This window comes from Vipera berus, assembly GCF_964194415.1.
Source record: "Vipera berus genome assembly, chromosome: 1".
Classification (NCBI taxonomy): domain Eukaryota; kingdom Metazoa; phylum Chordata; class Lepidosauria; order Squamata; family Viperidae; genus Vipera; species Vipera berus.
The window spans coordinates 30,337,868-30,363,744 of record NC_138202.1 but is presented as its reverse complement, the minus strand read 5'-3'; the positions used below and the strand labels follow the sequence as shown (position 1 = coordinate 30,363,744).

Below are 25,877 nucleotides of genomic sequence, written 5' to 3'. Positions count from 1 at the left end.
AAGGGCGGTATAGAAATATTAATAAATTAAATTAAATTAAATTTTCTCACCACTGAATTGCATTTTGTTGGATAGGGCCCTTCTGGACCTTGAGCCTATCTTCTAAAGTGTTGGCTATGCAAATTTCAATTATGAATAAATAGGAAAAATCTCAGGAAGGATGACAGAAGGATAAAAAGGGATTTTTTTGTAAATAGCAAAGAGAGGAGGTATCCTCTCCTGAAAAGCTCATATAACACTACCCAAATTAAGCATTAAAATGGTCAAATTTGTTTGATTAACTTTTAAAAATAGAAATTGGTATGGAAGATAAACTAAAATAGGAAGATATACTGATTAATTACTTAACTTGAAATTCAAGTATTTGATCAGGAAAACTGCTTTCATTAACTGACTAGATTTTAAACAGAACAAAATATTTTTAAACAAAAATATATTGAAAACCTGAAGATAGTTTACTGTCTTTGTGAGAAATCCAGTCTTGGACCTACTTAGGTTAAAGCTATTAAAAATGATGGGACAAGTTTGCGTACTTCAGTGCATAGATTCAAAGGAGGATTAACTTTAGATTTTATCCTAATACAGCAAGATACATGAACATATATTCTGTGATAGTGCCTGTTGCATTACTTATGTAACATCTAAAATTAAGTTTTTGTTTTGTTTAGTCATTTACTCAAGTGTAAATATAATACACTTACTAAATGTTGCACAATTTATAATCAAAATTTATTTAATCAGGTTGGATCTGAAGTTAAAACATAATTTTTTAATAACGAATATAGGCCCGTGCTGTGAATATCTTTTAAAAAGTGTCAGTGTTAAAAATATAGACTTTCATTTGCCACAACTAAAAAGCATACCACCTTTTAAAATTACAGTATTAAGATGTGTTTTAAAAAAATAAGAGTTTAAATTGTTTCCAAAGACTTCTAGGAACCACGGAGATCTTATTCAACTTTTGTCAAAACAATATCTCCCCAATATCTGCAAAAGAAAACAAATTAAGTTATTTGTGCAACAAAACTGGAAGTCATAATAAATGAATCATACAAAATAAAGAGCCACCTTATAATATGTTATGCTATATAAGTTAATGATAACATAATTTATTCAACATCTGGAAATAAAAAAGGAAAATATTTCCACATATGTTGTCCACAAATTATCTCATGTCTCCCTTAATATAAAACTTGGAGGATCCACATTGATTGATACCTCATATCTTAAAACAGTGAATATCAAAGAAAAGATTACCAACATATCATGATGATGGAGCTACACAAACCTTTAATAGCCAAAGCTCATATTTTTACTTCTATGAAATTGGTATGGCTGAAAGTTCCCATGTTTTTCCTCCAGTGTTTCATTGAAAGAAGCCAGATTGAAAAGTGGTTTTGAATGTGGTTAGACCTAAATGAAGACTGAATATTTAATTTTCTGTAACTTTCTCACTGAAAATAAAAAAGGGAAATCACATGCTTTTTCTTGAACAAGTGTCACCAAAGCTCAGTGATGTGTGATACTGCCCAAAATGCAATATAAATTTTCTTTTCCACGATAAAATAATAATTCTTCACATTGTTCAAGCTATTTTTACTGTTGAACTAACTTACCAGCTCTGCTTATCCTGACATACTGGTATGTTTGGAGATAAATTTTTGGCAAGCATAGTCCTTCCAGAAATTCCTGACATACTTTCTCTTTCAAAACTTGGGGGAATGCATGGGAGGATGAGCTAGTCTTGATTTGATACTGGCAAATAGAAAACCCTTAGCTGAGGAAATGGAAGAAGCAGGGATATTGGAAGGGTGACCCTGATGCTTGAACATCTAGTAGAAACAAAAATCGAGAGGAGATAAACATGTACCCTGGACTTAAAAAAACTATTTTTAATAAATGCAGAACAATGTTAAGTAACATTCCACATCAGCAGAAGCTGATGAGAAAAAGAACTCAGGGGGGATGCAAATTCCTAAAAAAAGGGGATACTAACAGCAAATATTGCAAATGATTCTAATTAATGTGGCTACACAAAACAACTAATGAGGGCCTGAAAAAAAGAATACATAATAGGAAATGGAAAGAGGAACAAATCACAAAGGAAGTATAGAAGTAGGCAGCCTGAGACCGCAGAAAGTAAAAACTCAGAATTCACTGACATTAGTGGAGAATGGTAGAAATAATTTTAAAAGTTGTATTTGGATATATTCTAAGTAAAAGGAAAAGAAAAGAATCAATATATCAAACTGTTCAGGGAAGATAAGATGCTAAGAGATAACGAAGAAAAGGAAGAACTATTTTGGTTCAGTCATTTTTGACCCCAAGTCCCCCCCACACACTGCCACCCTAGCAAAAATGTATTCCACTGAGAAACTGGGAAAATCAGAATGGCAGCACTGATGTTCATGTCTGACAGAAACATGATCCCCAGGGAAAAATAAACTGCATCCTAGAACACGGAAAGAACAAAATCATGGTCTGAACGAAGCCTTTTGAGAAATCTTACTGATGGGGTGACAGATGACTGGAGCAGAACAAATGTCAGCCCGATGTTCAAAAAGAGAGGAAAAAAAGCGTCAGTAAACTACAAACAAGTCCACCTACATCAATATTTAAACAGATTTTAGAGCAGATCATAAAAAGATGGATATGCAAACCCCATAAAAACATGGATTTGTCAAGAACACGTTTTGCAATATCAATGTGTATCTTTTTTTAAGAATTAACCTTAAGAAATTATAAGACTACCCTGGACATAGTACATCTGGATTGTCGTAAAGCAGTTAATGACCAGCAGGTTAGTTAAATGTGGGCTGGATGGCATAATAGTTTAATAGATACATACAGGTATTTATATTCAGGCAGTGTTCACTATAACTCATACTCGGCCAGTTTGGCTTCATCAGATTGGAGACAAAGTTGGATGCCAAGAAAAAAATTCAGTCCTTAGAACAGGGGTCTTCAAACTTGGCCCTTTTATGACTTGAGGACTTCAACTCCCAGAATTCCTCAGCCAGGCACTCTGGCTGAGGAATTCTGGGAATTGAAGTCCACAAGTCATAAAAGGGCCAAGTTTGAAGACCCCTGCCTTAGAACATCTTCTTTTCAGTAGTAATGACTTGAATAAAATACTTAACTTAGAAGACAAAATTAAAACTATAGAAAGAGGATAAAATTTACAGAATGCTCAATTCTTAAGGAGTCAGAAAAAAACTGAAACTGAAGGGCAAGAAGGATGATAATCAAACTAGAAAACAAGGCTAGTGAAGAGAAACCGAAGGAACTTGGTATGAAATGTTAACTTCAAACTTAACAGTAATGTCCAGCAACCCTCTGGACCCCCACATTGACCTCATCACCATCCTTGGAAACAAAATGAGGGAATAGCTAAAGGATCCAATTTAGCTCAATCACCGGGACCAGAGATTTAGTCTTCTGAGCTTTTAATACTTCTGTTGGAGACCATCCTCAGGGAACATTTCTCTTACCATAATGTGTTTGCCTTCATTTGTGGGATAGCTACAGCTTTGTATTTTGTTTGTGTATCCATCTGTCTGCACTCATCCCAAAAGACAATGTAGTACAGATCACTGATTCCTTTTTGATAAATGACTGTCTGATGATTAGCTGTGGCAGTTGTTTTATGAAAGCACCCATCAAGCCAAATCCTCTCAAAATCCTGGGAACTCACAGAGTAAAGCAGCATATACTGATGTTCTCAAATACTCACTTTGGGTTGTTGATTTGTCTTAGAACAGTCCATTTACTTCTCCAGTCACAGGATCCAGATCAATGTCATAGAAACAAGGCCTGGTAGGAAGTCCTGGCATTGTGCTCATCTGGAATGAAAAACAACTGGTCCGAAATACATATTCCAAAAGTACTTAGTCATGGGGCAAAGAATTCAAACATTTCCTTGCTGGCTTGTACCTTGAGCTCCCTGGAATCCTTGTTTTATTCTGAAAAGGTAGCCCATCTTTGATTTGGTATTCAAATGCATTTGGAAAATGTTATCCACACAAATGCACATCTATGTCCATGCAGTTATTTCATCATGACATCATAATTTGCTTTGGTGCACCAAAAAAAGGTGTAAGTTTTATTAGCACCATCCACCAAGTAGTGAGATACTTTCCAGGGAAGGCTGGGTTCACTAGTCAAACTGCAATTGGGTTTGTTCTGAAAAGTTGCTACTGGTCGTCCTTTTCTCTTTCTTTCCACTTTTCCTAATGTTAGAGCCTTTTCTAGAGAGCTAGGTCTTTGCATAATGGGTACAAAATATGATAATTTGAGCCTGGTTATTTGTGCCTCAAGTGAGAAATCTGAATTGATTAGTTCTATTACTCCTGCTCATTACATCTTAAAAAACTGTTCTTACTTGCTCTTACAACAGCATAAGAATTCATTTTAAATAATCTATGTTTAGTAATTTTGGCTTTTGGTCAAGTCCTCTGACTATGAAGACAAATGTGGTAAATGCAATCTAGGGGTATGTTGGGAATACCTTTTATTCCCACCCTGAGTTTTTTTCTGTCCACCAGAATCTAGATGTATCATTTCCAGAATTCCATTTACAGGACCACAAAAGCCAGGATTTTGAAACTCGAATTCTGAATGATACTTTTGCAGGCTGCCAACGTGATAGTTAACAGAAGGTTGGGATGATCGCTGCTGTAGACCTCAGCAGCAGCATGTGTCACTGAGAGGGCTATAAATCTATGAGAAGTTGCTGTAACATGCTCACAAACTAGGCAGACAAATGACCTAACTATTTATTGAAGATAATAAACAGGTATAAGAAGCAAAACAAACAAAACCTCCACATAAATCTTTTTTTTTTTTTGGATTTACAACTTCCAGACTATACTGAGAAGGATTACTTAATCCTTTCAACAAGAAAAACTTTTATCTTCAAGATACCTTTGCTCTATCTCAAGTAAACATTTCATTAAACTTGTAACTTTGAACGATCGCTACGGAATGGTTTTTAAGTCGAGGACTACCTGTACAAAGACCTGATGGCTCTTAAAATCATGTTTACAAAACTGCTGCCTCAGTAAGTCAATAATAATAATAATAATAATAATAATAATAATAATAATAATAATAATAATAATAGCAATAATAATAATAATAATAATAATAATAATAATAATAATAATAATAGCAATAGTAGCAATAGCAATAACAACAACAAGTTGGAAGGGACCTTGGAGGTCATCTAGTCCAACCCCCTGCTCAGGCAGGAAACCCTATACCATTTCAGACAAATGGCTGTCCAGTTTCTTCTTAAATACTTCCAGTGTTGGAGCATTCACTACTTCTGGAGGCAGGTTGTTCCACTGGTTAATTGTTCTAACTGTCAGGAAGTTTCTACTTAGTTCTAGGTTGCTTCTCTCCTTGACTAGTTTCCATCCATTGCTTCTTGTCCTGCTTTCAGGTGCTTTGGAGAATAGCTTGACTCCCTCCTTTTTGTGGCAGACCGAGATATTGGAACACTGCTATCATGTCACCCCTCACCCTTCTCTTCGTTAAACTACACATACCCAATTCCAGCAACTGTTCCCTATATGTTTTAGCCTCCAGTCCCCCAATCATCTTTGTTGCTCTTTTCTGTTCTCTTTCTAGAGTCTCAACATCTTTTTTGCATCATGGTGACCAAAACTGGATGCAGTATTCCAGGTGTGGCCTTATCAAGGCAGTGTAAAGTGGTATTAGTACATCACGTGATCTTGATTCTATCCTTCTGTTAATGCAGCCTAGCACTGTGTTGACTTTTTTGGCAGCTGCAGCACACTGCTGGCTCATATTGAAGTGATTGTCCACTAGGACTCCGAGATCCCTCTCACAGTTACTACTATTGAGAAAGGTACCACCTATACTATACCTGTGCATTTGATTTTTCCTGCCTAAATGTAGAACCTTACTTTTTTCACCATTGAATTTCATTTTGTTAGACAGCGCCCAGTGTCTAAAATGTCTTTCTTGATCCAATGAAAAATGGAAATAAGTATCCCATCTTGGATTTCAAATAACTGGATAGGTTTCTAGGAAAAGTAATATAGGGTAAAAAATACTGAATCTCCTTCCTAGTTTAGCTTTTTAAGAGAAAGAGCTGGGCATACACTATTTTATTTTTTTTATTTTATTACATTTATATACCGCCCTTTCCCGAAGGTGTCATCTTGCAAGCAAAAGATTTATGTAGGAAAACACACTACGGCTCCTTGTATTATAATTGCACAGACCTTTAACATGTTCAGCAATCGTTCAAAGTTACAATGGCATTGAAAAAAGTATCTTACAATTGGTCATAACATCCCTATGGTCAGATGTTCAATGTTCAGGCTCTGGCCAACTAGCCTGTATTTACGATGGTTGTAGTGTCTTGGTAACCTGTGGTCATCATTTGCAACCTTCCCAGTCAGCTTCCGAGAAGAAAACTCAATGGGGGAAAGCTGGATTTCCTTAATGACCACATGATTCACTTCACAATTGTTAAGTAATTCATTTAAACAACGGGAGCAAAAATGGTAATAAAGTCAGGCATGACTTGGTAAACAACTGCCTTGCTTAGCAATGGAAATTCTGGTTCCAGTTGTGGTCTGAGTTGAGAACTACCTACATCGTCCCCTGAATTTGGATCTTGGCAAGATTACAAACTCGTTCTATATCTTTTGGATGTGCTAGCATTCTTCTTTAACTGCACCCAGGGACTTCCAAAGTGGAACCGACAACCTTCTATAGGGTATCATGGTGAGGGCCTGGGTACTTGGGTTCTTTTGTATCTAAGAGAAAGTAGCTGTTGTGATTCAGCGTCAGCCTGTGATACCGGCAGCTGAGTCTGATGATTTTGAAGAGGAGGAGGAGGAGGGGTTTGGAGAGCCTTTGGTGTCAGAGGGAGGCTCTGATGCACTGCAGGACTCTCAGCCTGGCCTCCCATCATGTTCCTCATCACACTCAGCCGTGTGAGCACGAGGTATTGGACGTAGATGATTCACAGCTGGATCTATTCAGGGACGCTAGGAGCAAGAGGCAATCCAGCAGAGTAGAACAGAGGAAGGCAATGAGGCAACTCGGTGAGAGGAGGAGAAGGCAATGAGAAGCCACGCCTTGGGACTGCTGATAAAAGGGGAAGGTGTGGGAGGTGCTGGTTGCTGAAGGCAACCGTTTGAAGATCTTCTGCTAGAGTCCTGGTCTGTTATTACTGTTTTAACTCTTGTTTGAACTTTTGGTTTAACTCTTGTTTGCACTTTGATTTCTTTGTAAATAAATTTGGTTGGGTTTTTCCAGCCTGTTGACTATAAAAAGGGGTTGTCCCTGACATTTAAACAGAGCCAGTCGTAGGCTGGAACAGAACAGTAGCGAGAGGGAACCCTTGTGTGGCATTTTTGAACTTTATAGGATCTCTGCCATTACTGTATGGTCCATTTTACTTCCAAAGGGCAGTAGGTTTCTGGATAGAAGGGGAGCAGTCCTTTGCTCCAGCACACATATTCTTTTCACCCAAAGACTCCTCTGAATATTGGCAGAAGATATGGTCAGTCTGGGATAGTAGTTAAGGTAGCCGACTAGAAACTGACAGATTGTGAGTTCTAGTGTTACACTAGTCACAAAACCAACTGGGCGGCCTTGGTCCAGTCACACTCTCTCAGCCCTAGGAATCAGGCAATGGCAAACCACTTCCAAAAAACCTTGACAAGAAAACTGCAGGGATTTGTCCAGGCAGATTCCAGGAGTCAACACTGACAAGAAGGCATCAAATAAATAAATACATTCTGATGAACTCTCAAGGCCACATACGCACAAATACAAAAAGGGTTGAGGACTACATGTAGCCTGTAGATTAGTCAGTTCTGCTTTAACTGCATATGGGACTTTGTATTACTGAGCTCCAGCTTATCTTTTCATTAGCATAAGCAGTATGATTTTGTCAAGTAATCTGCTTCTTAAATTCTTGACCTTGTTTATTATCATTTTGTCCCATAGGTAAGGTTAAAAAAAATCAGCTAGTACTATGGATTGACTTGTAAAGAAGACTCAAGGCTCAATTAAAACTCAAATCATTCAAATCTGAAGATGCATACACAAGGCAAAATGTTTTACTTCTCTAAACATTGCTACAATATGTGCTTTTCTATTAATATCATAGAACATTTTTGAGGGCTGAAAAATATAACTTGGAAAGAAAACATGTTTCTTTTTCCACTCCTTCCTTCCTTTCTTTTCTTGACCCTAAGCCAGTGATAGTCCCCATAACATATGAGAAGCTGATCTAGATTCAGAAATGTTACAGCAGAACTGTGCTTAGTAGAGATCTATTTTTAAAAATCATACAGAACATGCTGAAGGAAAGAGTTTCTTAATCATAAGGAACACACTCCAAAAGCAAGTCAATGTATAAAAAGTTAGCAAATAAATGCCCTTTATTTCAGAGGTGGTCAACATGGTTCCTACACGTACCAAACTGCCTATTGGACCTGAAATATTAGTTTATAATTAATATGAGTAATTGTATGGAATTGTACGCAGATTTATTTATTAATAGAGGGAGCTTGAAGCCAAATAACCCCATACTAACCCAATAGGATCCAACTTATATTAATTCAAGACTTCCAAACTGTGACACTTACTGTTCCTACTAAGGGATAAAGGAATCCTGCACCCACGCTGGCTCGGACATCTCTTATGGGTAAAATGAATCCAGTAGGCACGCCTTTCTGCTCTGGGTCATGAGACAATGATAAATGGGTTTTAGCCATGCAGATGGGCAGGTTTCCAAATCCCTAGATGGCAAACATAGAAAAGTCAATGATTGCAAAAGAAAGTACATCACTTGAAAAGTGTGCCAGAAAAAAGTTACCAAATTACACAAAGTCAAATTCATTTCGCTCTAACTTTTCTTAGTTTAAGCAGATCAACTGTATCACAAGTTGATTCATCTGAATCTGTTAGATTATCTCTGTCAATCACATGCATCTCTTTTCTAATGATCAAGAGTCTTTAGTTTTAACATTAAAGAAACAATATTGACTAGACATTTTGAAGTTGTACTTCCAATTTATCTGAAGGGTAAAGGAAGTGACACAGATCTACTCTTAATCTTTCATTTTGGGATTGTTTGTCCCCATTTAATAGTATAGATCAGACATGTCAAACTCGCGATGTCACGTGACGTCGCGCGATGTATTGGAGCTTTTTCCCCATTGCCGGCAATGGAGTGGGCGCGGTTTCGTTGCGACACGTCTGGCCCGCGGGCCGGCAGTTTCACACCCCTGGTATAGATGTACCCATGGTACATTTTCTAGATCAGAATTAAATATATATGGCAGCCAGGAAAAAAAATGTCATCATAGATGTCAATATAAGCAAGAAATGGGACCCTTCACACACTCTGGGATATCCAGTAAACTAAATATATAGTGCAACTGCCAAATTTGAAAAGTACAAAATGTATTTTAAATGGACCCATAAGAAATTGTATGCACATAGAAAGAATGCTTTCCTATGAATTCACCTAAAATTGTTTGTGTGATATATGTAATACATAAATAATTAACCAAAAGAATTTCTCCCAGAATTTTGTATTAAGAAATGCTGTATTAAAAAAATAGGGCAAGAAAGTGTCATATTAAAGCCATGTCAAAATGCTGAAAGAAGTCTTCTCTTCCAAACAGAAAATTTGCTAAAGAATTTTACACTAGTTTTACTTCTTTAAAAATGTAGTTATGCCCAATTCTGCCTGCATACTCAGATAAGATCAGAAGATACATTAAATTTAGCCCAGACATAGGATGCCTGCAGGTGTACCTGTTTGGTATATTGAATAATTTTCAGCTCAGCTTCTGGCAGCAGTTCAATGTCATTTGCCCCATAGATCTTCTGTGCAATAATTCTGATCTTCTCTAAAACTGGAAGCTAGGAACACAAAAAAAGAAGAAAACATGTCAGGCAGAGTTTTTCCTATTTTCACAACATACTGAATTAAGACACCTTTCACTGCAGTTTCATCAAGCATCTTTTTTTCATCAGAAAATGTACTGCAATATAATTGTAACAGGAAAATGGGAAGCTATCCATTTTTCAGCCTTTAGAAACAGACAGTCTTGGCCAGAATCCCCCATTCTGGTACTACCTGCATATGTTGGGTTTTGCAGTTCCCAAACTCCTAAATCAATGTGAAAATCTCAACACAACCAGGGGTCACTGGCTTGGGAAAATCATTTAGTCTAGTGCAAAGTATACCAGTCCAGAAACAGCTATTTCTAGGTATTTGTTCAGAGAAAATGTAATACAAATTACAAGGAAAACCTGATGCCACTTCACAAAAGCTTTCTTTTAGCAGAGTGTATTCTGCATATACATAATATGGATGTTATAGAGGTTGAAGCCCATATGGCCACTCCTACAGTTGAACTCCACTCCGCTGAAGATGTTACCTAGTGTGGTAATGAAACATTCAGAAACTAACCCACAAACTCAGAGAATGAAACTTCAGCCTCATCCTACACCTAAGCTACAGATATTCACCACTATTGCATTCCCATATTTATTAGAAACTGCCTTTACCCCCGTAGCTATAGACAGACTAGGCTGAAATATCACACTCAACCAAAATCAAACAAACATTATGGCTTACTGGGAATAAGTAGCTATGACTTGGTTCAGACATCACACTCAATCACCATCAACTATGATTTAACATGATAGGTGAATTATATAGGCATAAGTTGTTGTAAGAGGAGTGACATGTTTGAAGCACACACAATGGAGTCCCCCAGCTTGCTTTGGTTTTTTCACTGCCCCATGAAGTGACTCTTCCTGGAAGCCTGGCATTCAGACAAATTACCCATCAATAGGCACATAGAGATAAATATCTACATACCATTCAAAAAAGATAATAAAAAAGCAAGTTAACAGTAAACAATAGCCTAACAATAAACAACAATCTAATCAAGAAAATTCCCACCTATACTGACTGGAAAAGCCACTAATATATACAGAGAGCAAACCCCACTTCCTTCTAGCACTGACAATGTTATCTAGTTGGATAATAAAATGTCTACAAGAAAATAACCAAGCTCAGAGAGTACTAAGGACCCCACAGTCAACTCTGAGCTACAAATGTTCTCTGCTATCAGACTGTTTCCGCATCAATATATTTTGCATGGAGGAAGTGTTGCTACTTTAGCAGAGAAGGGTATCATTGCTGTATTTGGGATTACACTGATTCCTGCACAACCAACCAATTGGCAGCATTACTGAGTGCTGACAATTACCACATTAAACCCATGAAAGCATGGCACATGTATGTGCTTTCTCTTCCTCACTGAGCAAGAGTCAAAGCTCTAACATGATGTACTGGTTATGACTTAGTGTAGCTTATTCACAATCTGTAGTTTAAAAAAACATAGTTTAGTACAAAAGGGGAGCTAAGAATCACATAGACTCTGGGAGGAAAGATGAAATTAATATCTCCTCCCCAGGGCCTCTGTGATTGGTTTCTCTACATTTTAGCAAGCAGCTAAAATGGCGGTGCCTGGATCAGCTGTGGCTGCATTGGCTCTCGAAGGTGAAAAGTTTTGGGAGGGATATAAGGGATATAGGCCACATAATTGGGAAGGTTTTAATTTTTTTGAGCAACGTGGTGGAACTAAGGTAACATACGACAAAACAATCTTTGCTGGTATGGTGAGTTTTTAGCTATTTGTAACTGTTGGTGAGACCATTAAAAGTCACTTGCGCTGTTTGAAATTGTTCTGCCGGCAGCAAGATCTGACTGCTGATCCAGCGACGGATTCTATTGCAAATCAGGGCTGTTTCCAAAGGAGGCAGAGGAGGAGAGGTCCCGGGGCTTATGGAGCAAAGGAACTGGATGAGGCTGTCGCAGGCCCAGAGGAAGAGAGACAGAGGCTTTTGGAGGAGTTAGAGGTGGTGGCAGCGTAAAAGGAACGATGCCCCTTTAAGGAAAAGGTGGAAGAGACAGGATCAGAAAAAGGAAAGGAGGTGAGGAGGTTGTCATGCAGGAATACAAGCTAATTTGAGGGCTAATCCACATGGAGCTCTGTTTCCATCTGTCCTGTTTGCCATCTGTCGCTCCCTAGAGACTAAAATGGATGATCTGAAACTTGAGCTGGCCATGAACTAGGAGTGTATATCAGAGGTGGTGACCCTTTGAGAGCTGTATGCAATGAAATTTCATTTTGATGTATGCCAATTGATGCACATTCAAAGTGACAATAAAGTTGTTGTTGTTGTTGTTGTTGTTGTTGTTGTTATTGTTATTGTTATTATTATTATTATTATTATTATTATTATTATTATTATTATTATTATTATTATTATTATTATTATTATTATTTGTTACTAAGTGATGGCAATTCTCCATACATATTGAGATCGCTTTTTTCCTGAAGGGTGGGAAATAATCAATGTATATTGTCAGATACATAAGTTTTATACACAGGTCATGTTGCACGCACATAGGAAAGGGAAAGAACTTTTGTCATTTTGATGAAACTTCTAAATCACACAGATGACTACATGTAAAATGTAGCTTCATACAATTATAAGTCACAACAAGACATAGCATTTTAGAATTATAACTCTTTATGCTTTTCCATTGAATAAGACTCTTAAAATACTCCATAAAAGAAGAGGAAATATCAAGAAACTTGACAGGAATGACAAGAAAGTTTCAAATTTGTGCAGGATGCTAAAATTCAGTGCTGGTAAGAAAGAAAAAATGTGGGCAGAAACTTAATGACAGTTAAAACAGCTCGGTTTCTAATGAATTTAACTATTCTTTCATGTCACCCATCATCAAGACACTAAGTTTTAAAACTATATTATTTTCTCTTGAACATAAAAATCAAGTTCTGGCTACTGAGAACAGCTGCAGAGGATGTTGGAAAATAATTTGATTGTGCTGCTGAGTCAAAAATCACGAAACCTGAATTAGATTTAGTTGAAGAAAGCTATGATATTTGTCTGCATTTGTAAATCTGGTTCAGCTAATAATCCCCCTGGAAGCCAAGTCATATATTTCTGTAACCAGCTGCGATAATGCTGCATATCAGATTCTGTTGTCATAATCCCAATACTCTGCTCATTATCCAAGATTCTTCACTTTCTGAAATTATTTATTTAGAATACTGCATTTCTTTCCAGAGGAGCCCAGCAAATAGAAATAGGACACTGTACAACCTAGATAAGCAAAAAGACTTCCCCCCCAGGGAGTCATCTTCATCCAGATTTTTACCCAGCTAAATTTTTCCAGCATCTATTAACCTATTTCAATCTTTCAGTTTTTAAGCTATGAGCCTCAAATTTCTTTTGCTATTCACAATCTTATTTTTAATAGGATTGTCACATTATCCTTAACCTTCATTATGATTTTGGACTCAAAGTTGACTCCAGCTGAAGGTCAAATCTTTTAGTGATGGTTACTGTAGAGCAGAATAATCTTAAGGCAAAAACACTGATTTCTGCCAACTGCTGTAATTCCTTGAAATGATACATTTAAAATGACATCCAGCCCTGGATCTCCTTCTATTACTGTATTGTCATTTTCTCCATATTGTAAACCATTGATAAAAAAGTGTCTTCCTTTGAAATGCTGAGTCGTGTATGCTTCTATGCATTAATACAATGAGCCAGTCAATCCATCTCATAGCTTACCTATTCCTTTTTATACAAAGTTAGATAACAAGTTCTAGTTTCCATCTATTCGTTTTGCATTTCGTTCCTTAGCATTTCATTTCCCCTAAAAAGATATAATATTCAAAACAAAGCCTTACCTCCACATCATACAAGAACTGGAAATGGCTTGGGACCTGTGATGCCCTCTGCACTGCTTCTGCTAATGCCACAGCTCCTTTACCCCCATCAGCCCAGTGGGTGCATTTGACAGCATCAAAAGCACCAGCTTCCTTAGCCAACTGGATGACCAGCTGTAGTTCTGCTTCTGTATCTGATCTGCAAAGTCAAACATTACCAGGCTTTTTATTAGAATGCCAATATACCAATACTTAACCTTCCAAATGTTTCATTAGCTACTGGAAAAGACCTGCCTCCTATGCTGTACAGAGCGAATCTCCAGTTTCAGCATTACTGAACTTCAGTAGCATATAAGTACTAAAGTTACTGCCAGTCATGGTTAGTTTTGAAATTATGATGATGGTTAAAGCTAACTATAGCTGATTCATCATTAACATTCAGCTGGCCTGTCACTGTTGTCCTTTAAGAAGACACTGGTTCTTCCTCAGGCACCGAGCCCAAAAGATAGACGAGGTGGCTATACAGGAATTGTGTACTTCTGTAAAGAGCCGTGGAGATAATGTGGCAGAAGCCATTCAGACAATAACAAATGCAGCAGAAACATATGTTAAGCAGGAAAGTACAGCACAAGAAAGAGACTCAGACTTAGTAAAAAAAAAAAAAGGGGGGGGGGAGCTACAGATAAATTTGCAAGATTTTATTGGAGCCTATCTTGATAAAGTAGGGATGCGGTGGCTCAGTGGGTTAGGACGCTGAGCTTGTCGATCAGAAGGTCGGCAGTTTGGCGGGTTGAATCCCGAGTGCCATGTAACAGAGTGAGCGCCTGTTACTCGTCCCAGCTTCTGCCAACCTAGCAGTTTGAAAGCACGTAAAAATGCAAGTAGAAAAATAGGGACCACTACGGTGGGAAGGTAACAGTGTTCCGTGCGCCTTTGGCGTCTAGTCATGCCGGCCACATGACCACGGAGACGTCCTCGGACAAACGCTGGCTTTGAAACGGAGATAAGCACCGGCCCCTAGAGTTGGAAATGACTAGCACGCATGTGCGGGGGAACCTTTACCTTACCTTATCTTGATAAAGTACAGTTGTAGTCTTTTTGTTATAGTTTCCTGATTTACCTCATTCATTTGTTCCAAAGAACCTATTTTATTTTATTGTACTTTATTATATTTAGGATTATTTATATTTTTATTTATTATCTATGATATATTACTTTTTATTTATATACACACTGAGAGCTCATGCACCAGAGACAAATTCCAAAATGAGAATATTACATTTGTATACAAAGAACACAAAAACACATGCAAGAAGAACCAACAGATGGCTTAGGAGGAGGTAGGGGAGATATTTTATTTATCCCTAGAAATGATCCAACATGTGAATATTTACCACATTTCAAATCAGCTCCCACTCAACCTATCTATATGTGTGAACCAGGTTTCTGAAGATCTGATCTGAGGGAAACACTTCAGTTTTGAGGTTTCCTGGCTCAATACTTAGAAAAGACTTGTAGTGTTTGCCCAAGACTAACATATGTTAATATTTTATCTGCATTATTTTTTTAAAAAATGAGGACGTGCAGGAAACTTGTTGTCTCCTGCAGTGGAGAGTGGTAACAGTTTCCTGTGTTGTTGAACTTCCGAGCGCATCTCCATAAGCTGCCAGTGAATTATACTTTTAATGTGAACAAAGGACAAAATCATCGAATAGATGAAGAATAATCATGTTAAATGTATTTGTTGTAATTTACATTTAAGTCAAACTTAATTAAACCAAATTTAATTTTCTAGCTTTATCCAATAATTTATGTCTTGAATCCTTTCTTGTTTGAGTATATTTCAAAGAGCATAGGTAGCTGTCATTCACCTGAAACTGTGGACTTTGAACTTTGTTGAACTATGGACTTTGTTGTACTTACTTGAATGCATTGACTGCCACCACTACAGGAACACCAAAAATTCTGGCATTTTCGATTTGCTTGCGTAGGTTACTACAACCTTTCTCCAGCAGTGGAATATTCTGCACATGACAAAGACAATCCAAGGGATTAGTTCAGAGAAGGAACAAATGCTAAGTGTCTCCTGGCAATCAACTGTTGAATGTTAAAGAAAGCTGGAATGAAAAAGGAATGGGGAGAGGTCTTGTTAATCTACATTATTTTACAAACTTCACTTTTTGATTCACAATAAAAAAGGAAAAAAAGACAGGCTGAAGAGAAATAAACAGGCTAAGTTGGATCAATTTTAATGAAATAATGTTTGCATTCAACTGCAAAGTAGTTTTATTTAAGGAATTACAAGAAAAAAGAAAGAAAGCATCTTTTAAGAAGAGGGGAAAGGTGAAGGCCATTTTCCATGTTCAGCTAGAAGGCACCAAGTTTCTGTTGAAGAGACTTTGCCTTTCCAGGATGGAGATTTTACATGCATTGTTGAAGATCTTTCTTTTAAAATAACTAGAAGCATCTTCAGATGAGTACTGCTTATGTAATAAATGTTTAAAATCACATAAAAACTGTCCTGTACAAGCCTTTAGCAGTTTTAAGATTATTCTGTCTTATATATATTTTATAAACAGATGTGGTAGAAGGCTGGTTTTGCAAAGATAGAACCGTATGGAGAGAGGCATAGTGAATGCTCTCAATATAAACAAGATTTAGCTGTATTCCATTCTCCTCTTTTCCTTTCCATCTTTAGTTTTTCTGACTTACCATTTCTTACCCTTTTCTGCCCTTGAATAATAACTTGGCTTCCTATGAAGAGAAACATCATAACAAGTACATTTCGACGTAATTCTTAGGGGTTCTTTGCTTTTATTGAGGAAAATAGCAGAAAACTATGCCTCCAAGAAATCAGTGGGGAAAAATCAGGGGATTCTGGGGGCAGCTAGGAGCAGGATCCATATAGCCTGTACCATGAACTCCTTATAGTGCTTTGTAGAATAGCTATCCTACATGGCCTGCTATTTTCAACTGCTGTTCTCTACCCCACAGTCACTAAGTGCTTATACAAATAGTCCTTGACTTTCAATAGCTTACTTAGTGACTGTTTAAAGTTACAACAGCACTGAAAAAAGTGACCATTTTTCACACATATGATTGTTGTAGCATCTCCATGGTCACATGAGAAAAATTTGGACACTTGGCAATTGACTCTTCTTTGTGACAGTTGCGATGTCCCAGTGTTATGGGATCCCCTTTTGTGACTTTCTGACAAGCAAAATCAATGGGGAAGCCATGCTGGTAACTTAACAACTTAAGTGATTCACTTAACAACAGTGGCAAGAAAGGCCATCAAATGGGGCAAAATTCACTTAACAAATGTCTCATAAAGCAACAGAAATTTTTGGCTCATTTGTGTTCGTAAGTCAAGGCCTACCTGTAGATACTAGCTAAGAAATTCTACATTGACAACAGTGGAAACTCCAGTCCAACTAATCTGGCAGATGTCTAATTGGAGAGGTTTATTCCTTACTGTGATACCCATGAGGCAAAGCTTGCAATGAAGGCCTTCTTTATTCAGGTGTTCCCCCAGTTTCTCTGTCAAACTTCCCAGAGCCTCCTTACTTTTTTATGCTGCCACTGGCACAATTTTCAAAAAACCCTAGTTTGTGTGGCCTTTTCCCTGCTCAAAATGTTATCCTTAGAGAGATAAAACTTTAGCCTTGCTCTCAGTCTGCTGTTTGAAATTCATTCCTCTCCAAATACTTTAAAGGCACAAATACAACAGAAAAGAGGTTACAAAAAAACAGATATTAGCATGAAAAACAAAACCTTGAACTGCTAGATGGAAGGAAAGTAGACTTAAATGCTGACCAAATCACAGAGTTATTATACAAATGAAGCTAATAATGAGTTCAAGCCAGGAAGCAAATCTACGTAGCTGAAAAGGCAGCAGATACCTATCATTCTGGAGTACTGATAGTGCTCCATAGTTTATAGTGGTATGAATTTTCATAGATAACTTGAATCCGGTTTCAGGAGAATGAGAAGAGAAAAGAAACAGTTTGTCAAAGTTACAAGCAGCTCCTGTGAAAATTTTTTGCTGTTGAATATTACCAGCGTAATTTAAGGATGATCTGGAAACTACAAAAAAAGAGAATTCTGAACCATAATTTCATATCAGTAAACCATACCTTATTGAACCAATTAGTTGTTCAACCACAACTGCACATCTCTAAATGCTTTAAAAATCAAATCAAAACAGTAAGTTTTTTTTTAAAAAATTAAAGTAAATACCATGTTTCTCCTAAAATATGATCGGGTCTTATATTAATTTTTCCTCCAAAAGATGCATTAGGACTTATTTTCCGGTTAGGGCATATATTCAGGGAAATATGGTATTAAATGCATCCGTCAGGCTGATGATCTTAACTGGGGCTTAATCTTGGGGTGGGGCGTATACTATACATTTGAGTGTCCTAAAAATATCATGCTAGGGCTTATTTTCTGGTTGCGTCTTATTTTCAGGGAAACATGGTAATTGCCTGCAATTGATCAGATGGGAAGTAAAATATAGATGCTAGTCTCCAAAGGCCAGACAGAAAAGCCATGCTATTTATATAATGAGTTCTGTGTTTGCACACTTAATTAATTTGCCATGATATGACTGGTCCAAGGTCAGTCATCTGGCTTTATGTCTAATGCGGGACTAGAACTCATGGTCTCCTGGTTTCTAGCCTGATGGCCTAACTACTACACCAAACTGAATCTTTGTGTGTGTGTGTGTGTGTGTGTGAGAGAGAGAGAGAGAGAGACAGACAGACAGACAGACAGACAGACAGACAGACTGAGATAAAGAGAGACAGAGACAGAGATAAAAAGAGAAAACAACAGGGACAGTGGCAAAATTGCTTTGGGTTTTATTTTTTTGGCAAGGAGCAATGTAAAAGGTTGATTTGTTATGGTTATGGAAATAGTAACATAATACCTGACAATGAAGGAATCTGAAGACAAGAATCTACAAAAATAAATTAAAAAATAAAATATACATTCAAAACACAATCAAAAGCACAATTATTACCTCCACAATATATTCTTTGGGCAAGGGGACTCCAGCTATAACCTGAAAAGAATAAGAGTAAGACAATCAAGGAACAAAAAGATATTCTTCTAATATCTCAATTTTATATTTTTGTATTTCAAATTTATTAGCAGATTTCTTCATGAATGGAGTTTGGGAAAGAATTAAGAAATTCTTCTAGAGTGCATATCCATAATTCTAATAGAATATCTTCCCCATCTGATTTATGTTGTTGTTAGTTGCGAAGTCGTGTCCGACCCATCGTGACCCTATGGACAATGTTCCTCCAGGCCTTCCTGTCCTCTACCATCTGATTTATATATATATACAAATTACCTGTCAAAGCAAGAACATTTGATGTTCTTGCTTTGACATTACCATTGTTTCTTGTTTGAATTTATGTAACAATTTGAATTCAATATATGGCCAAGAAAAAATGTTTGAATACAGCAAAATCTCCTCCCCTCAAATTAAAAATCATCAGAGTATAATAGCATAAGAATACAATTAACTAACTCTCATCTTAGCCCTAGGGCCATCTGGTTTCCCTTTTCCTAAAATAGAATGTCATATCCACCTTCTAATTATAAACAGAAGCATATTTTACAATTAAAGCAAATTATCATTCTCAGTCACCATAAATAAAACCAACAGAAACACTCTAACAATATTTCCACAATGGGCCAATGTGACAAGGCAAAGTATTCTCCAATCCATTCATATATTGTGGTGCAGTAATTCATTTTCCCTGATTCTCTGTTTTGAGGAAGAAACAGTCTGTTGTCTTTTGCTGCTCTAATGAATTTGAGGTAGATTCTCTGAGTCCTGTACACATCCAGCTTGAACCAAGTATGTTCCCTGGACTGATCTGGGACTAGGAAATAGCTGAGAAGTTGTGCTAAAAGAAATGACTATGGGCATGAAGCAGGGAACTAGCCTTAGAACCATCTTGACTTGGTAGAAAATATATAGTTCCTTTCTGAGATCAACCCTCATTCCCAAACATCATATAAGAAGCTAGGATTATTAAAGGGCTGTTTTCAAGAGAAAAGGAGTAATGAAAATTTGTCTAATGGGCTTGAAGGAGTCAGTTTTTAAAGTCTTAAGTGCTAATGACAAGGCCCATGCAGTGAAACAGTGAACTGCTGGATCCGAGAGGAAGTTTTCCAAAAGAAAGAGCACTACCGGTAATTAAAATTGTGCCACTTGTGTGTTCAGGCAAATGGAAATGAAGGAAGCTGCTTGTTTACCTGTCACATTTACTGCTAGCCCTCTCTTGAGTCTTGCTTGTTGGAAATCCAATAGTTCAGGAATCCCTATTGATGGTGCCACCTGTTTCTCTTTTTCCTTCAAACCAATTGAAATATTTTAATGTGGCAGGTTACCCTGGATCCAAGTTGGTCTCTACTGCCAAATCATATTCAAGAATTGCTCAGTTCAATTTCTAGGCCCATACTGATAGCAACTTTTGATTTTGTATGTATTGGACTTCAAGACAAGAGTGTCAGGTGTTTTGGGAACTGGGTATTGCTCTCTTATATCACTTGGGCAGCAGAACATCAACTGTTCATTGTGTCCCTCTTGGTGTATTTTGGTGTACATAAACAGAAGGCTATAGTCTCTGAAGGCCATTCATTCTGAATCTGTTCTAATAATTTAAATGGGTTTTGTTGTAATGCCATCTCTTTGCAGAAGTTGGTGGGCTCTCTCTCTCTCTCATTACTTTGGAATAATAGCCATAAGAAATCCAAATCCGGCGCCCTGTGAATTCTGCTGACTCTCATCTAGCACCAATTTAGCTTGGGCGTTAAGTTGCTCAGATTTCAGTGTATAGGTGACAGGATAAAATCTTAATGCTTTGAACTCAAATCCTGTTCCTGGTTATTTGTGCCTGACAGCCTACTTTTTTAGCCTGGTGTCTATGGCCATCTGGGTCTCTGAAACTGTTTGCTAATATGCCATATAGAAGAGACAGAAATCTTTTCCTATTGGCTTCATCACTAGTGACTGAGAATAAAGAGCAAAGCAAAACAACAGCTGCAATTTACTATTATTTATAGGAATGCATTTGGTCTGCAAAAGGTCCCACTGGGACAGTAGAGAGCATCCTAGGAAGTTAATTTGCTTCTGGGTAAGTGGGTGTTTTGTGATTGTGGCAACCATTTTGTGAATAGGCAAATCTCCCATGGCAACCATTTTGTAAGCAAATTTACCACAGGATCTCAAAATTTAGCATTCATTACATGAAATCTTTCTGTCCTTTTTGCTACGAGCTTGAAGAAACATGTCACTTTTTGCTTCCCTTAAAAATATTGTGTAGTATCTTCTGAACTGGAAATCATGATATGAAAAAGTTATACTGGTCAATTTTTTTTAAAAAAAGGCTTATTTCATCTAACCATCACTAGTATTAAGTGCAAGCTCTCCTTTATGCAAAAAACAAACCACACTGGAAAAGCAGTAGGCAACTCTGAAGTTCTATCCTGTCTGGAGAAGAGCACGAATGCATCTCCTTGAGGAAGAGGAGGAAGCACATAACATCAAGTTTCATTATGGCTCATTTCTGTTTGTCTACTTTATACAAGGTAGTTTTTTGGCCCCCAGAATGCAATTTACTCCAGGTATTAGGCTATAGAAATTATCCTACTTATAAAAGCATACAGATGTACATAGCCTTCCTTGTCACAGCAATAGAAGAGCATGGTTGTATCCTCTTTCATATCGTGATATGCTCCCCTGCTGCAGTTTAATGGGGGTCAAAATATGCAGTCCCAGAGCAATTCTAAATGAAATTTGCCATTATCAGAATGCACTAGTGAAAGCTGCTTTTTAGTTTCACACACACACACACACAAACCCAAATATTCAGTGAGAAGAAAAAGGGTGAAAATATGGGGCTTAAGAAATTACTGAGATGATCTAAGAGCATATCAAGCAATGATTATTGCTTCTAATCTTCCAAAATAACTAAAGTTCTCTGGAGTGAAGATAGCACTATTAAACCTTTATACGTTTCTAAACCCACTACAAAAAGATAACCAATAGGAGAATCACATAGCACAGAAAACATACAATTAAATATGCCAGTATAGAACTGGACTTAAATTCCAACTAAGTGCAGAATTATAACAATATCTGGAGAAGGCAATTTCCCCCCCCCCCCAGTATTGGAAAACCACAAATCCAGAAGTGTCTCATTGGGGAAGATATTTCAATCCCTAAAACTGAGATTTTTTCCCCACTCCAGCCACTTCATTTGGCAGGGATACTTGGCTGCCAAAGGGCCTTTGAAGATGATTGCAGAGCCCACTTAGGTTATCAAGTAATGGGACAAAGTGCTAAGAAATCTGGCAGTTATTATCTTTATTTATCAAAGAAATAATCAGGAGAAAGTCTTTCAAGGTTGCAGATGACAAATATAGCTAATAGAATTTGGGGGTATTAATTAAGCCCAGCATCAATCATGGCATACCTAAATTTCTAAGACCAGGATCAGCACTTACTGTAGGTCCTCCACCATGCATTTTCAGAGCTCGTATGGTGGCAACCAAGACTACCACATGAGGCTGCAAACCGGAATACCGACACTTGATGTCAAAGAATTTTTCCATGCCAATATCAGCTCCGAATCCAGCTTCAGTCACTGCATGCAGAATAATGAAATTCATTATTACATACAATCTGTTTTCTTTTTTTGCACAGCATTATTCTTACAAATTTGTCCCTGAAAACTTGGGGCATTTATATTAAAACCCTTCTGGAACTGAAAAATTAAATTACATGTTGGAATTGCTTAAATGATTAAGCAAATGACTGGAGGTTTATAATTTAAAAACAAAGAGCAGCAGCAGATTAGCAAAATGCTCAGCGAACCAAAGAAAGTCTAGGAACAGGAATGTCTCTCCTTCCTCTTCCTCCTCCTGCAAATTGCTCAGCTCTAGAAGCAACCTATGCAAGCTAGGAGAGAGGACAGCTAAGGAAACAGCAGTGCTAACAGATAAGCTTACAGATCTCCTGTCTAGGCATCTCATGATTATAACTTCCTTTTGTCTGAACTGTATCTCTAAGGGCGACTAGTATAGCAAGAATCCTTCCAAGATGGTAACTGAACAAGTACCATGCTAAGTAATAATTGTGCAAAACAAACTGAGACTTTCTCCAGCTAAAAGAATTGAAAGGAATTAAAAAAACAACTGGAGTTCCAGAAAATAATGTAAGACTGATTTCATGTCATTTTATTTCTCTCAGAAAATCTTTTGTTAACCTATAATTAACTATAATTAACTTATGACTGTTCTTTTACTTTTATTCCCAGTACCTACTGTAGTACATCTAATTTCTTTAGCTGAGGAAATCAATGCTCTTTTATACTCTCTAATTCAGTTACTTTGCACATCCAACCCCAGTTCTTTCTCTAAAAATAGGCAGTAAGAATATCAGAAGAGCCTGGTTGCTGGATTAAGTGACACCTTCTCCCTTAATGGTCACTTCTTAGAGACTCCACCATCAAGACATAATAGCAGTAGCAATTTCCTGCTGTGCCTCATAGACATGGTACTTCTGAACATGGAGAACTCCCCTTGTGACTAATGGCTTTGAGAGAGTGGTCTCTGATGCTTTTGCCTTCCCAAACTTTAACAGCACTTAAACTTCACTACATCATATAGCAATGTATTTTATAAAGAACCCATGCCTGAAGATGAAAAGAGACTTACCAACAAACCCATCCTTGCCAACAAGCTTCAGGGCAATTTTGTCTGCCAGGACAGATGAGTTGCCATGAGCGATGTTAGCAAATGGACCAGCATGGACAAACACTGGATTACCCTGATAGATATGAACAGAAACAAAGGAAAGGAAAAGAAAGGAAAGGAAAGAAAAGAAAAAAAGAAGAAAGAGAAATAAATAAATAAATTAGCATCTCGTCATCTAGAACATGGCAAACCAACATACCCTTCCAGTATTTGGAAAGACATTTGGCTGCACTCAGTAAGTTTTTCATATACGTAAGCATACATAGGGCTGTAAAATTTTACAGCATCTGAAAGACAAAAAAAATGCATCACAAGGAAAGTGACCTTACATCATGAGTACTGTGAGTGGACATTCTAGCAAAATACATTCAGTTTAGTGGAATCTTCCCAAGTTCTCAACATTTCTGGTCAAGCTCAAACACATCTAGGGGACAGGAGTTTTAAGGGACTCCCCAAATGGTATCTACTTTGCAAATCTATAAACTCCCTGCATTTATATGGTCTTACTTTTTTAAAAGAGACCAATGGCATCTGAAAGCAAGTGTTGAAGCGTATCTGAATTTTGCCTTTAGCTAAAACTCTGCAAGGCAAATCAGAACATATCATATAAAAAGAAATCACCCTATACATCGTAAGACCCAATCATATACACTAACACTGAGAAGGAATAGGCAGTTCTTGCTCACTCTTTTTAATATATGTCTCACTCACCTAAAATATTAAAAAGCCAACAGGAAAAAATACAGAGAGAGAGTAGGACAGAAGAAACAATAATACTATTTTTGTGATGAAAGAGGGATGAAATGGGGTTTTAGGGTTGGGCCATTAATAATTTTAGAGGGGTGGGTGAAAGAATGATGGCAAAAGCCTTACGAGGCACCCATGCATGGAACTGGTAGCAATTCATTGACAAGCAAGAGAATAATAATAATAATAATAATAATAATAATAATAATAATAATAATAATAATAATAATAATAATGATGATGATGATGATGATGATGATGATGATGATGATGTTGATGATGGTGCATGCATGTACGTTTTTGGATTAGTGCAAGACACAGAAGATGCTGACATCTGAAATTAGGAGGAGACACAAAAAGCTGCAGAACCTCTAATGGAAGCGGGAAAAATCCCTGTCATGGAAAACAGAGTGGTCTTTTTGCATACAAAGACAATAACTTTGTGAAAGAACTTGTAAGTCAGAAAAAAACAAAGCTCTGCAAGGGAATGGTCTGTGAATTTTGTAGGCTTGATAATAACAGGCTGATTTTATGTAGAGGCCCTCAAATAAACGCTTCCCACGAAAGAAAGGAAACAGCTAAAAGACAAGAAAGATGGTGAGTAAGCAAAATGGAGTAATTTTGAGAGGAGCTAATATAGGAACATAAGAACAGTGCTGCAGGGTAAGAGTAACATCAATCCTAGTTCAGACTTTTGTTTCTCAAAATAGCAAATCAAATGCCTCAGGTGTGTTCAGAAGTAGAAGATGCAGGGAAATTTTTCATCTCATTTGCCTCCTGAAATTGGTATTTGGAGGCACGCAGGGCCTAATCGAAAGATAATACTAAACTTCAAGATAAACAAGCTCTGGAATACCTGCCCTCCATACATTTATCTAATCCCTTTTAAAGCCATTCAAGTAATCAATGATAATGAATTCCATGGTGGATGGCAATGTAGGAGGAGTAGAGAAGAAAAAATAGTACTGAGCAGCCATCTGTATGAGATATGGAAGATTTTGTAAAAAAAGAAAGGTCACATCCAAAAAAATATTGGCCAATACATAGATCTGTTTTACTTTTTAAAATTAATAGTATTCATAATAAATAATAACAATCATTCCCTTAAATTACAAAGAAAACTGCAAAAGGAAGGTGACAGACACAAATCATCATCCCATATGCTACATAGAATTCTAGAAGCTGATATAGATGGTACTATAAATAAACCAACAATTTAATCCAAAATTCTAACAAGCATTACAATAAATTTTGAAATTTCAAGAGAACATTGGATCTTATAAAGTTTTCATGTTCAAAAAAATGTGAGAAGTTGGCATCTGAGATTTGGAGGAATGATTATGTGAAATGTCACAATCTTACCAGTTGTCTTTATTTAAAATGCATTTTTTAAAAAAGCTAAAAGCTTATTTAGTTTCTAAATAAATTATTTTACATTATTTTACTTTTGGGATCCTATGGATACTGCTGGGGAGGTCGTATGTGCATATTTCCTATGGATATCATATTGCTGATCTCCCTTTTATCTGATAATTGGCAGAAACATTTAATGACAATGGTGAGTAATCCACA

General features: G+C 37.0%; 1 protein-coding gene across 1 annotated transcript in view; it reads right to left on the bottom strand.

Annotated features, from left to right (window-relative positions):
- Positions 1-481: 481 nt before the first annotated feature.
- Positions 482-25,877, bottom strand: part of MTHFD1 (methylenetetrahydrofolate dehydrogenase, cyclohydrolase and formyltetrahydrofolate synthetase 1) — a 64,481-nt gene continuing 39,085 nt past the window's right edge. Inside the window, exons 20-28 of the mRNA XM_081344804.1 lie at positions 23,520-23,631; positions 22,308-22,447; positions 18,805-18,846; positions 15,705-15,805; positions 13,803-13,980; positions 9,814-9,921; positions 8,637-8,789; positions 3,734-3,842; positions 482-987 (exon numbers count right to left, since the gene is read on the bottom strand). Of these exons, the coding sequence (XP_081200930.1) occupies positions 3,753-3,842; positions 8,637-8,789; positions 9,814-9,921; positions 13,803-13,980; positions 15,705-15,805; positions 18,805-18,846; positions 22,308-22,447; positions 23,520-23,631 (924 nt within the window). The 3' untranslated portion in view covers positions 482-987; positions 3,734-3,752. The remainder of the gene's footprint in view (positions 988-3,733; positions 3,843-8,636; positions 8,790-9,813; positions 9,922-13,802; positions 13,981-15,704; positions 15,806-18,804; positions 18,847-22,307; positions 22,448-23,519; positions 23,632-25,877) is intronic.